Source organism: Macrobrachium rosenbergii, chromosome 56 (genome assembly GCF_040412425.1).
Source record: "Macrobrachium rosenbergii isolate ZJJX-2024 chromosome 56, ASM4041242v1, whole genome shotgun sequence".
In the NCBI taxonomy this organism is placed as follows: Eukaryota; Metazoa; Arthropoda; class Malacostraca; order Decapoda; family Palaemonidae; genus Macrobrachium; species Macrobrachium rosenbergii.
This window is the reverse complement of record NC_089796.1, coordinates 43635652-43649371: the sequence shown is the minus strand read 5'-3', so window position 1 is coordinate 43649371 and position 13720 is coordinate 43635652. Positions and strand designations below refer to the sequence as shown.

The following is a 13720-nucleotide window of genomic DNA, read 5'->3' as shown; positions in this document are numbered from 1 at the left end:
AAAATCGCCATAATCGAAAATTGGCAATTTTTTTTACATTTATCGGCACTGATAAGCACCGAAAATCGCTGATTTTTGGTTATTGGCACCCCTAGTAGGTATATATCAGCGCCAATATGCAATTATCGGTACCGACAAGCAGAAATCAGTGCTGAAAATTGCCGATTTTCGTCACTAGACAAGCCCCGAAAAACCACATCGTGATAACTGGGGACTGCCTGAATATTTAAAATTCTTATTTAAAAAAAAGTCCATTTCACAATTCAAATTCCGATTTTTATCTTTTCAGGTGTTAACATCATGGCACAAAAAAAAAAAAGCTCCAATCGCTTCGGTTTATTTGAAAGTCACCGAAAGTAGTCCACTCCAGAAAGACATGTATAGTGTGCCAAAAGCAGAAAAGTGCAAAGCTTGCCTTAACTGCCAGTGAACAGAAAGTTAAAAGAGGCAGCAGCTTTGAGAAAAGATGATGTGTTCAACCGGCTGAATTTAATCCCAGAAACTGACAAATTCTACTATCATATGGACAACAATGAGTGTTATAAAAGTTACACTCTCAAGAAGACATTAGATTGAATATATAGTGCAACCAACAATAGTGATAATAGTGAGGAAGAGTGTGGTCCATCAGATCCTAACTCACCAACTATAAAATGAGCCAGGAGATCATCCTCAACAGCATGTCCATCACCAGGTAATGCCAGATGATCTAACCAAGAACTCCCTTGTATAGTCTGTGGTTCAGTTACAACAACAAAGAGAGGCACAAAAGGAAGGAAGAAGTTCAGGATATGCGAGGAACAAAGGGCAATCAATTTCTTGGCTGCTGCAACTTACTATAAAGGCACTGTTTTTGTACGAATTGCAGATCTAGACAGTGACCAGATGATCTTTGCTGCTGACATTTTTGCTCACAAAAGATGTATGAGAGCATACATAGCAAAGTACCAGAGAGAAATAGAAAAACATGATTGACAAACGATACCATCAAAGAAATTCGAATTATTCAAAAGAGCTAAAGATATCTTAAACCCTCTTCTTGAGGCAGGCTATGGATTCATTCTTACGGATATCAAGGAACTGATAAGTTCTGATGATAAGGTAAACCTATACAACAATGAAATAAAGGATTCTTGACCAAGACATACAAGAGAATATTACCTTCTGTGAATCCAAATGAAAGAATGAACCAACATTAGTATTCTCTTCTCAACTAAGTGCAGAACATATGGCAGCAAAAATTAGATCCCATGATGCTGTTAAAGAAGCTGGTGATATCAGATGGGCCATGGAGAACACCGACTTTAATCTCCAGGACAAATTTTGCAATGCCACCAATCCCCAACTGTCATGGGGAAAAAACTAAAATGCCCAATGTTCACTCACATTCTTCTCATCACTACAGTAATAAAAATCAACAAGTCCCATATCCTACAAGTTGACCAAGTAGACACTGAGCAAGATGATGATGAGAATGACGCTGTTCAAAGACGATGTACAGTTCAACTATACAGTTTGTTCCAGATAATATCCTAGGAAATGTAAATGTTCCATGGACAAAGAAAAACACCTCTACACATGATGACAGCCCACAGTATTTATGATAAATGTAAAAGCAAAGAACTGATTACATCGTTCAATCGTCTGTCTGTCAAGTAACTACAGAGATCTTACCAGGAGCAGAAATCTACTCTCATATGCCATAACATCATGTGAAAGGACCAGCATTCCAATTCCCAGTCACTTTTGCACTCGTGGCTTTACCACTGGCACCTTTGATAACGTTTAACTTTGATTTTGAGTACAGCTCCTCACTCTCCGGAAAGGCCAGTATGCATAACTCAGCAATGGTCCTCTTCCTGCAGGAAAGCCAGATGTATAAACTACAGGCTTGGCTGCAAGTTGAAAACAAAGTTACCATATCAAGAACTGAAATTTCCTCCAAAAGCAATCACAAGACCTTATCTAAGTAATCATTTCAAAGTAGCTGAGGATGATGGAATGCCTCTTTCATATGCAGCATTACAAAGTGCAGACAAAAAAAGAATTCTTGATATATTGTAAGGTGTGGACAACCAGACAAAGCAAGTGACTTGCCATCCTGGAGAGCCATCCATGCTCTAATATCTCTGACCACATACCCCACAACCAATCCTGCCAGTATGTGATGAGGGTGTATTTCACACTGTAGTAGAGATTGTCCTGAGCAACTCCGATAACTCTGGTGATTTGTACCCAATGTTGGGAATGTTCCATATGAGTAAAGAAGCCCTTTGTTGTGCAGTAAGCTACATAACCAGTAGTGGCATGGACGATGCTCTTACTGAATGTGAGATATTTGGCATCAAGACACTTGATGCTGTTCTTAAAGGGAAGCATTATGTACATGCTTTCCATGGTATGCTCATCGTGTCAGAAGTTGTTGAATCCCGGATTTGGAAAGCATTCTGGAATTCTACTGAAAAGAATGAGTATGGAAACATCCTGAGTGATGTTAAAGATTTGGTAGAGGCACTAAAAGCAAAACATACTGCAGATGCAGCACAGCATTTCCAAGATGTGCTGGATCAAGGGCAAAAGCTACAGTAGCATTTCTAGAGTTCAAGAAGTCTGCTTCTGGAAAGTCAGAGCTATGCCATTACTGATGTATCTTTCTAGAGATGGTTGGGCACATAAAGAACCTTGTGGTATCTGACTGTAATGGTAACTGACACCTTCATATTCAAGCTGTGGAATCACTGATGAAACTATTTCAGGAATTTGACTGTGTGAACTATCTGTGTTATGGCTCTTGGTATATTGAGAAAGTTAAAAGACTAGAGTTAGATTGTCCGTATCTGTATCAAAAGTTCTGTGATGGTCACTTTGTGGTAAAATAGAACAATGGTTGGTTCAATGCAGTTGCTCCAGATATGAAATGAGCAGACTATACAAAGATCACAGAAGAGCTCTAAGGGAATCATAGGGCAGACTAAAAGAAGTGAGTATGTGACTGAATGGCAACTTATCTATCACGCGGTCCTTAATATAAGCGATACTTTTTGTGAACTGACAAATGCTAAAGCAGTGGTTCCCAACCAGGGGTCCATGGAAGAATTTCAAGGGGTCCATAGAGATAACAGGAAGATATATTGCCTCCTGAAATGACGAGTGTCATGAATATACGCGATATAAGGATTTTTTCAAGAGGATGAGACTGGTAGCTTCCAAGAGAAGAGAGGGAACATCGTGGAAGCATCATACAGTGGCTTATTTAGTAGCACGGAAGAAAAAACCACACACAATTGCTGAAGAATTGATCCTACCTTGTGCAAAAGAAATGGTTAGACTGGTTCTTGGAGCAGAGGCAGCACAGAAACTAAGTGATGTATCTCTTTCGAATAATACTATCCAGCCAGGAATCAGGGACATGTCAGGTGATGTGAAATATCAAATTATTGAAGAGATAAAAGCATCCCCCATTTTTGCTATACAGGTCGATGAATCCACTGACGTAGCAATGGTGTGCCAGCTGTTGGTATACTGCCGATACCTGTTCAAAGGCATAATCAAAGAGGAATTTCTTTGCTGTCAAAATCTTGAAACGTCAATTAAGGCCACTGATGTGATGAATGCTGTGTCATCGTTTTTGACAAGCATGGTTTGAGTTGGAATAATCTTGTTGGAACCACAACTGATGGAGCTCCAGCCATGCTTGGGTCGAGGTTGGGTTTCCAAGCAAAATAAAATCCAAAGCACCAAATGCAGTTGGTGTGCACTGCGTCATTCATCGGGAGGCTCTGGCTTCTAAATCGCTTCCTTCTGGGCTTCTCACAATTTTCACTGGTATTGTCAAGGTCATGAACTATGTGAAAAACTCTGCCCTCAACACGAGACTGTTCCAGCAACTGTGTCATGACATGGAATCCGAACATAGTTCCTTGCTCTTTTATACATCCGTCAGGTGGTTGTCTGCAGGTAGATTTTTGTCCTGCTTCTTCTCTCCTCGCCAGGAAGTTGAAATGTTTCTTGATGTACAGAAAAAAATGTGACCTGTTGGAGATATTGAAATCAGAGTTTGAGCTCCACCTTGCTTATCTTGTGGACATATTTGAAATCTTCAACAGCTGAACTTGAGACTCCAAGGAAAGGATTCAAACTTGTTCAGCCACTGTGACTCAATACATTCATTTTTGGCCAAATTGGAGCTGTATATGAAGAGTGAGTGTAGGAAAATTTATGATGTTTCCATCATTGAATGAAGTTCTTGCTGATGGTCAGCTTTCAAGCACCTTGTCCAAGGAAATCATGGATCACTTGTCTCAGCTAGATGATGAAAGAAGAGTTCATTGAGCTTATCCACGATTCAACAGCCAAGAATGTGTTCCAGTCAAACTCCTTGCCTAACTTCTGGTGTTCAATGATGGAATCATATCCAAAAATAAGTGATCTGGCAGTTCGAGTTCTTTTGCCTTTTGCTTCAACCTACCTGTGCGAAAGTGGGTTTTCTTCATTACTTGTAATAAAAACAAAATCAAGGAACAAGCTGTCTGTGGAAGATGACTTGAGATGTGCACTGGCTGCCACTGAGCCAAGGATTGCTCAAAAACAACCACAAAAGTCCCATTGAGAAATACAAAGTGACATACTTTTTAGCAACCAATGAAGTTTCATTCACTGCTGTTTTTGTGATTTTTTGTTTTATTCATACATGTTTTGTGATTTTTTTATTCATACACGTGCCTGCAAGCTCAAAAATAGGGCAATTATTATAAAGATAGTTTTTGCGTACAATACCTACAACTATAACAACATTAACATAACATTTTTCCTATGTATTTTACTTAAATAAAAAAGTGCTGAACGGAATGTTTTCTGATTTCATATCAATAGGCCTACAGCTTAATCAGCATAACAATGTAGGCATTTTACATGAATATATCCATTTTTGGCAGAAAAATCTTTTATTAATTTTGCTGGCTTAACCTATTTCGTTGTAGGGGTCCACAGGTGAAAAAGTGACTGGAAAAGGGGGAACGGGACAAAAAAGGTTGGGAACCATTGTGCTAAAGTGATAGGGCATATGGAAACCTACCATCATGAACTTACTGGGAGAAAGGTAAAATTGGTTGATCTAAATGTCACTCAGTTACTGCAGTTCCTTGAAACAATGGGCAATCCTTTTGATGCCACTCAAAACGTAGACCTTCACAACCTTGTCACGTTGTATAGTGTTGATGACAGTGAAAAAGAACAGCTTCTCATGTAATGAATCATGGAGATAATGCTTATACATCATTTTGCCAGGAGAGATATATCACCAAAGAAAAGAAACTGGGAGATAGAATATCTCGAGTTAACCTGCCAAAATTTAACTTCTCTAAGGGACCAAGTAAACAAACTAGTGCAGTATCAGTGACTGCAAAGGAACTTGGCTTAGCACAAAACAGGCTTGAGATTGCCAGACAAAGTGGAGAGACCACAAGGGATATCTTATTGCATGATTTACTGCAGACAAATACATTATTTGATGGTGACTTTCCAAAGCAGCCAGCAAAGCACAAACTTAAAGAAGACTGGAGAAGAATCTCTCAACAGAAGACTATTTATATGAACCAGTATCCAGCTCTAAAACAACTGTACTTGTCAATTTCATGTCACAAATACGTATGGTAAAGATGGCAATACAGAAAGCATTTGGCCAGTCATACCATCTTATGAGAGGCAGAGTCTGTTTGTTCTACTCATGAAATCTACATCGCCTTAGATAGTTATTTAGAAGAGTCAATCAAAGAGTCAGAAAGAATCTGAAGAGCATCAACCTCGGGAAGCATGGATTTGGTATCAATCTCTTCAGGAACAACAGTGCCTGTCCAGTTGGAGAAATTCTGGGCCTCATCAACAAACAAACAGAATCTACAGAGTCTCGTTAGCACTGACTGGTACATCACCTGTAGTGAATGGAGTTATAGTGAATGGTGGGTTCTTTCAGCTCAGAGGTTAACAAACAGTGAAGTCTGTACACCAGCGGAACTGAGGAATTCTATTGAGGCAGCAGATTATCAGTTAGTGCCACATGTCAACTGGGCAGCTCAACACAACACTAAGAGGGTTGTCCTGCTTTCAAATGTCACTGCTACTATGCTGTGTTACATTTGACACATTTGAATCCAGTGGGCTGTCAGAACTTTCGATACAGTTCAAAACTAGCGAGAAACAATGATTTAGGCCTACCGCTCCATGCTTTCCAGGAAAGACTTGGCCTTGATTTAAGTCGCATGATAATCAAAGCTCACTTGGCCTCTGGGAATGATGTTCTCAGCAAGACAGGCACAAAGCATGAAGCACTGGCTGCTGATCTAGTGTTATTCCTAACCGACTTTGGTGAAACAGGTAATTTTTCTGATACTGATGTACAGAATCTTGAGAAATGCCTTGTTAAGGTCTGGTCAACTCAGGCACATGTTGTCACATTTGATGAACTCTGATGCAAAGACTACCACAAAAAGCTAGATAAGTCACTGGCTACTCTTCCACCAACATCCAGTCATAAAGGGACATATACAAAGAACATTCCTAGCTGCTACTCTTTTGGAAAAGAGAGTTTTCCTTGAGTCTATTGACTATGGATGGGAAGAATCTGAAGGCCTTCTTGTACCATCAAAACACCTAAAACCACTCCCTGATGTCCTACTAACTGTTTGCGGCTGTAAAGACTGTAAACCCAAAAGGTGCCAATGTAGGAAGTCAAATCTCAATTATTGTATATATTGCAAATGTTCTTCATGTAATGATACATAAAAGACACTGAACTATTCAAGATAAGAACAACTTCTCTGTAGAGATAACAATGCAAGTATATCAATATAAAAATAATTAAAAATACTGAATCAAACTATTGTTGTTTTAAATCCAGGTCTGGTTAAACAATCATATTGCAGAACTGGCAGCCAAGTGGAAAATGAGTAATGAGTGACTGAATTATTAAGGATCATATAGTGTCATGAGATCACAGGTCATGGACACCGAAAAAAGAAGACAAGAGTTTGGACAGAAGACTGAAGATGAATATGGAATAAAGGGACAGCATAAGTTGAAAGATGGAGGTATTCAGTTAAGTTTATGGCAATTTAGAAATATTCAAGGCTATGCGGCACCAAAGGCCATGCATAGCCTTAAAAAAGAAGAAAGCACAACAGGATGAAAGATAATTACAAAGTTGAAAAACTACAAATCCAAGCCCTCAACCTCCACCCGTAATGCTCAAACTGGGGAAGGAGAGGCTACAGATACTCTAATTCCCCAGTCTGAGTCCATGACCATGTCAGGGTGCCCCTTCATGGGGATTAATGAGTACCTACTACCTAATCATCAATTTTAATACATTCACTGTGTCCAGCAGCATTAAAATACAAAATATCACTTTATCAGTCCATTTCATAAAATAACATGCCAAATTTTGGGTAACTTCAGTGTTTGGAACAATCATTTTCCAAAATGGCTCCCCTCCTGAAAGTCTCCTATATTACAAATGTCTACCCAAAATAATTTTGATATTTCATGTTCATAGATTGCAAAAACAATTTGAAACTCCATGCACATCAATTTTTTGTGACACTCTAGGCTGGATCCAGGACTAAGTATTGAGAAATAAAGATTTTTATTCTTGTAGTAAAAAACAGGGCTTTGTGTTTATGCATTTAAATATTTTTTTGAATATGCCTTCTGTGACTTTCATTATGTCTGAATAAAAACTATATACTGTACAGCATCAGAAAACAATAAGTAACAATGTGTTTACTAAATATCTGACATTCAAATACTCGTTAAACATGAGAAACTGTATTTAGTGGGCATTAGCTACTGTTACATAAAAAAATAAAACTTAAGACTCCCCAGTATGCTCCCTCTCGGTGTAAATCAAGTATTTTCTTTAAAGAAAAGACAATGCAAAGATCTTGAGTAACATACAGTAATGGCTTTTCTTATTCTGTGGGTATATCAATCCCTTCCTTCTACTGCATATACTGTATATATTAAAAAAATATGTTAATAAAATTCCAAATGCTCAGCGTGGTTATAACTAAATCTTTATTAAAGAATAAGGTTTCAATGGCTTTTCTCTGCCTACAATGCAATCACAAGTACTCCAGTGCTTTTATACTACAGTATAACTTAGTATATTAAAAGCAAATGCAAATAGAAAATGCTTTGTCTTTGGGTTTAAAATTAATACAGCTTTCTATACAATATGTTCCATACTTGAAACACAAAAATTCTCAAACAAAATATATTAAAACTTGTAAAGCTCCTAATCTTAATATGTACATTACAGAGGAAAAAGATAGAGAAAGGAAGACTGTGAGTTCATACTATCAAAGAAGGTAATATGCAATTTGGTTTGAAATCACCTTCAATACAATGCTTTACTTCATCAGAATTTCACCGCCCGGTTGATGCAGCTGATAAGTTGTTCTGGTTTTGTCCGTTTTCTTGTGACCTAGAAAGGTAAAGGCTTGTTAATAAATTATGACTACATAAATACAATTATTTCTCATAGAAACAGATACTAAATTTATCATTACACTGCTAACAACATTTCATCCCTCACTAAATGTGAAGAAGTGACATCTGTGGTGTACAGTATGTGTATACTGTACATACATACATACATATATATATGTATGTATGTATGTACAGGTACTTATGTACACTTAAAAATATTTTTTAAAAATCATGGTCTGGTACAAAGTTCAAGTGTACATGCATCACTTCTGGTTTGTATGTTCTGGTGCTTGTAAGATTCTATTACTATTGGTTATTTTCTTCATAAATTATGTTATCTTCAATTTACCTTAGTAAAATTATTTACCTTGTTCCCTTAATTTTTCATTTGGCTATTATTTTTCTACATGGTATAAGCTTACTTTGCCTGACTTGCATTGGTTGCTGGACCTCATAATGTTCACTAATCTATTCCTTCTTACCATGTAATAAAAATAAAACTTTTTATTAACCACAACTATGTAAGATTTGATGAAAAAATTTATATGGAAAAAGTAGATATCCGTATGGGTTCTGATTACTGTCCTTTTATTGCCATTTTTTAAATAATTTTTATGATTAAAATATCTGCAGTATATTTACATAATAACACTACCCTACTTATGAACTTTCAATTTATGAGCTTTCACAGATAAGAACAGACAGGGTCACAAGTTAAAATTGTGTTCGGAGTGCTCTCCTATGCCACCGGTAAGTTCAAATTTTGCTCTGGGCACCTATTCTGCTTGTTACAATTTCTGCAAAGAACAGAAGAACATGAGGAAGAAGAACCTTTAACCCCTTCCCTGATTATCCCAAGTATTCTTGTGATTAACTACCATGTATTCTTCTTACAGTCACAAGAATAGTGGTTCATACTCTCAAAATATTCCTAACTATTTCTATTGTCCTGATTGAACTCAGTCTGTGATGAATATCCATTTTCTATATTTAGTAAGCATTCTTTTAAATCATGCAGTATTATAAGGAATTACTTTTGACGTTAGAAAGGTAAAAGAAGAAAATTAAATTTAGATTCAAGCAACATTCAAAATTTATTCTTTTTGCCTTTATAGCATCCAAAGTAACTCCTTATAATACTGCATGATTTAAAAAAAAATATGTACTAAATATAGAAATGAGTAGGAACATTTTACAAGTATGAAGAAATATTCTTGTGACTGTAAGAACATATGGTAGTTAATCACAAGAATACTCGGGATAATCAGGGAAGGGGTGAAAGGAACTGGTTCATCTTTTTTCTCATGTTCTTCTGTTCTTTGCAAAAATTCTTACTAGCCGAATAGGAACCCACAGCATAATTTGACTGTAAACATAAAAAAAATTATGCACTAAATATTAAAAACCAACTTACAAACAAATCAAGATATGAACGGCTATTTGGAATGTAACTTGTTCGTGAGTAGGGTAGCGTCTGTAGAGTTAGATATGAAAATGTATCAAATTCAAAGTAAGATATGAAAATGTATCAAATTCAAAGTAAGATATGAAAATGTATCAAATTCAAAGTAATCTGTGCTTTTCCTAAGATAAGAACCTATGCTTTCATGGATGGAGTACTCAGTGCAAAGCACGCTGCAGCTGTCTGCTGACTTAAAAACAAATGCCTAATGAGTAGGATTATGAGTCACCTGTGACCTGAGCTGGGTTAGCTCGCCCATTTTGTAAAGCAGCCCATTTGCAGCACTGCTCGACTCTGCGACAGGAAGAGATCAGAAACATGAGGGGCAGTAGAGGAGGATAAAAACCATCCTAAGAAAGCATAGATTCATGTCCTATGAAAAATACAAATTACTTAGGATTTGGTATTTATTCCGACGGGAATTTCAACCTACAATTTCATACACAGAGCCTCACAAACAGGTGGGAGGCCAGTCTATCTGGTGTGGAAGGTGGGAGTGGCTTGGATGTGCCAGTGCCACTCTACCAGTACAGTACTTCCCAGGCTACCTCTAGGGGTCAGGTCAGCAAAGAAAAAACAAACTGAAGTAGACCCCACCTGTATTCACCACACCTTTCTGAGAGAGAGAGAGAGAGAGAGAGAGAGAGAGAGAGAGAGAGAGAGAGAGAGAGAGAGAGAGAGAGAGAGAGAGAGAGAGAGAGAGAGAGAGAGAGAGAGAGAGAGAGAGAGAGAGAGAATCTACCCTTGGGGGTTTATTGCCATTATACTACCTGCTGGGCGGCTAACACTGGGCCCAGGGTGAATGTGTCGAGGGACTTGTGGGCCAAGTCCTGTAGGTCAAAAGTCACAAAGGTTGACTGCCTCTTCCACATTCTTGCCTTTACGACCTGCTAGATGGATGGGTTACTGTTTGCCACTGAGGGGCCTATACCCCTTATGTCATGGGCTTTAACTCTTCATGGGGAACTTTACAGTCTTCCACAGCAGTGTATGTCCTGACTGACTTCCCTCAGCCAGGAGGAAATGGTGTTCTTGGAGATCTACCTCTTCTCACACCTTACACTTATGAAGAGTCTCCTGCAGACACATCTGTGAGAGGCCATATGCTTCAGGTATTGCCTTAGGGGTCTGACTGAGCATAGAGCCATCTTGTCCTTTGTCTTCCCCTACAAAGTATTTTAATGGATGGAGAAACATTCAAATTTTAGGTCTGACACTGCAGGACTTTGGGTCTTGGCCACAAAGTCTGGGATGTATTCTAGACTGATGGAGGGCCACCCAACAGCGTGTATGAGGACCTTGGTGACATCCCACTCAAGAGACCTTAACCTTGGGAGGCAACTCTTCTCATAATGTCTTATGACAGCGGGCAACTCCAAGGCATTCAAAAGGTCTATCCCCCTTGGCCTGAGGATGTGGACCAAGGAAGATCTGTAGCCTTTCAAATGAGCTGATGAAAAGGGTTTCCCCTCCTGGGGATACACCAGGAAGTCTGCTACCCCCCCTCACATTGGTCTTGAGTGGACTGTAGTCCCTCTCCACCATCTGCAGAGCACCATCCATTTGCCCTGGTACACTTGGGCAAATAAGGGCCTTAGAGTATTGGTGATTGTTGTAGCATACTGCTCTGAAAACCCTCTCTTTGCATGAATTGCTATAGTCAAACCAAAATGACTACAAACATGGCTGTCATTAGGTGTGTTGCCAGACTTCTTTCTGACTTATAATCTGACTACAGTTAATCTGTATCCCTCAATTCGGGTTCCTTTATTCCAGTCATTAAATCCTACTTATCCCTCCCAATGGCTTTCCAGAAGAAAGAGACCATTCTGGGACAAGGCCGACTTAATTTACAATCTTTGAGGAGCCATTAACAGTATTTTTTTTTTTTCTGTATTATATTTTCATCAGTGAGCCTGGGCTAGATACTGGGCAATCTTATAATCCATGTAGATGATACGAAACTAAATCATCCTTATCCTACCCTGCTGTCACAACAGTTTATGTATGATTTGAATTTTTCATTTACTGCAATTTTTTTTTTTTTTTTTTTTTTTACTATAAATCATCCTTTACTCATCATCTCAGTTCTTTTGCTCATTTTACGTCTTCAGTGCTAGAAATGTAGAACGTTATTATCAAGGTGTTGACCCTTTTTGACCTGGTATAAGGAAGATTGGCAATGTTTCTGCCACATCTACACTCCATCCCAACTTAGGTCAAGGGTTTGAACCAAATCTGGGAAAAGCAGCAACGTTGAAAACACACATGTTCATAGTCATTTTGGTTTGACTATGGATAGTCTCCAACTGTGAAGCTGGAAGGAGTCTGCTTGATGGTACCTCCCGTTGTGCTCCTGAACCAGAAGGTTGGGAGGCTTCGGGAAGTTGTCTTGGGATGTGTACTAGGAGGTAGAGTAGGCTTGTGCACCACTCTGCCTACAGCCACAGGGGTGCCACAAACATCATCCTAAGTCCCTGGGAGACAAAGAACCTGTTGCTGACCTTCCTCAGATGACTGAATGACAGGAAGGCATATACAGCCATGTTGTCCCCTGGGTGTTGGAAGGCATCCTGAAGCATCACCCTCTGGTCAGGGACTGGGAAGCAGTACAGGGGAAGCTTGGCATTCCATTCTATGGCAAACATGTCAATTGTTGGTCCCTGCCACAGTTCCAACAGGAGTCAGCCACGCTTTGGCGGTCAGGTCCAGACTCTGGTACTCTGACCATTCGTATATCTCCACTGCCAGGGCATTCCAAATCTGGGGAGGTAGTTTATGTAGGTGACCACAGTGGTGTTGTCACTCATGGGGACTGCCTACTTCTCAGCTAGTTTCTCCTGGGAGTGTTGCAGTGCCAGCCTGACTTCTCTTATCTCCAACAGGTTGATATGCTCCTCCCTCTCCATGGGTACCCACATCCCAGAAAAGCACTCCATGCAGATGTGTGCTCCACCTCCTTCAGGATGCTTCGTAGGAACGCATCTCTTGCTACTGCCTGAATGTCCAGGTTCAGAGACATACACTGGAAGCTGATGGTTCTTGCATGTGGCAAACAGGTCCATTTCTGATGTGGAAGCACACTGGCAATTACTGACAAGGACCATTTCCTTACTTGAGCCCTCTGTAGAATAGACAGCATTACTGAATGGAGAGGGGCTGAGCTTAAGTTCAACCTCTTGATACAAGACATTGCAGTTAGATTATCTAGGACCGACAATATGTGGGTCCCTTTTGGATGTTTCAATTTTCTGAGATGGAATGACAGCCAACAGTTCCAGGAAGCTGATATGACACTTACTCAGAAACAGCAACCATCTTTCTGCTATCTGACGATCCTCCCAAATGGCCTCCCCAATGTGTCAAGGAGGAATCATATGTATTATAACTAATATGGATGGTGGAGTCAGGTCGACCTGTTTTGCCAGAGACCTCGTCTGGGTCCACAGGCAGAATATTATCCCCACCGCAGACGAAGGTGATCACAAAGCCTTTTATTGGCATGCAAGAGCCAGACTGTTTACATCCAACAGTCACAATCTGAGGATTAGATCCATCACAGACACAGCTGTACCAGGCCCAGACTTCGTTCCAACTGTCGTCTTTAAAAGCTGGACTGTGCATGGAATCATCTCAGGTCCTTCCTTATTCTGGTTTGAGTGCTGTTGGGAAGAGACACCCAACTGCAAAAAGTACCACAACAAAGTTCCAGCCTCAGAAAACATCTGCCAGATGTAAGGCAGGACTTGTTCCTATTTAATAGGAAACCTTTTG

The 13720-nt window shown here is 39.4% G+C and overlaps 1 protein-coding gene across 5 annotated transcripts in view; it reads right to left on the bottom strand.

Annotated features, from left to right (window-relative positions):
- Window positions 1-8044: 8044 nt before the first annotated feature.
- The window catches only part of LOC136836055 (putative leucine-rich repeat-containing protein DDB_G0290503), a 359912-nt gene continuing 354236 nt past the window's right edge, over window positions 8045-13720 (bottom strand). For 4 of the 5 annotated variants that reach the window (XM_067099946.1, XM_067099947.1, XM_067099948.1 and 1 more), the window contains one exon: window positions 8045-8479. In XM_067099946.1, coding sequence (XP_066956047.1) covers window positions 8422-8479 — 58 coding nt within the window. In that variant the 3' untranslated portion in view covers window positions 8045-8421. The remainder of the gene's footprint in view (window positions 8480-13720) is intronic. The other variant, XM_067099949.1, reaches the window with a different exon arrangement.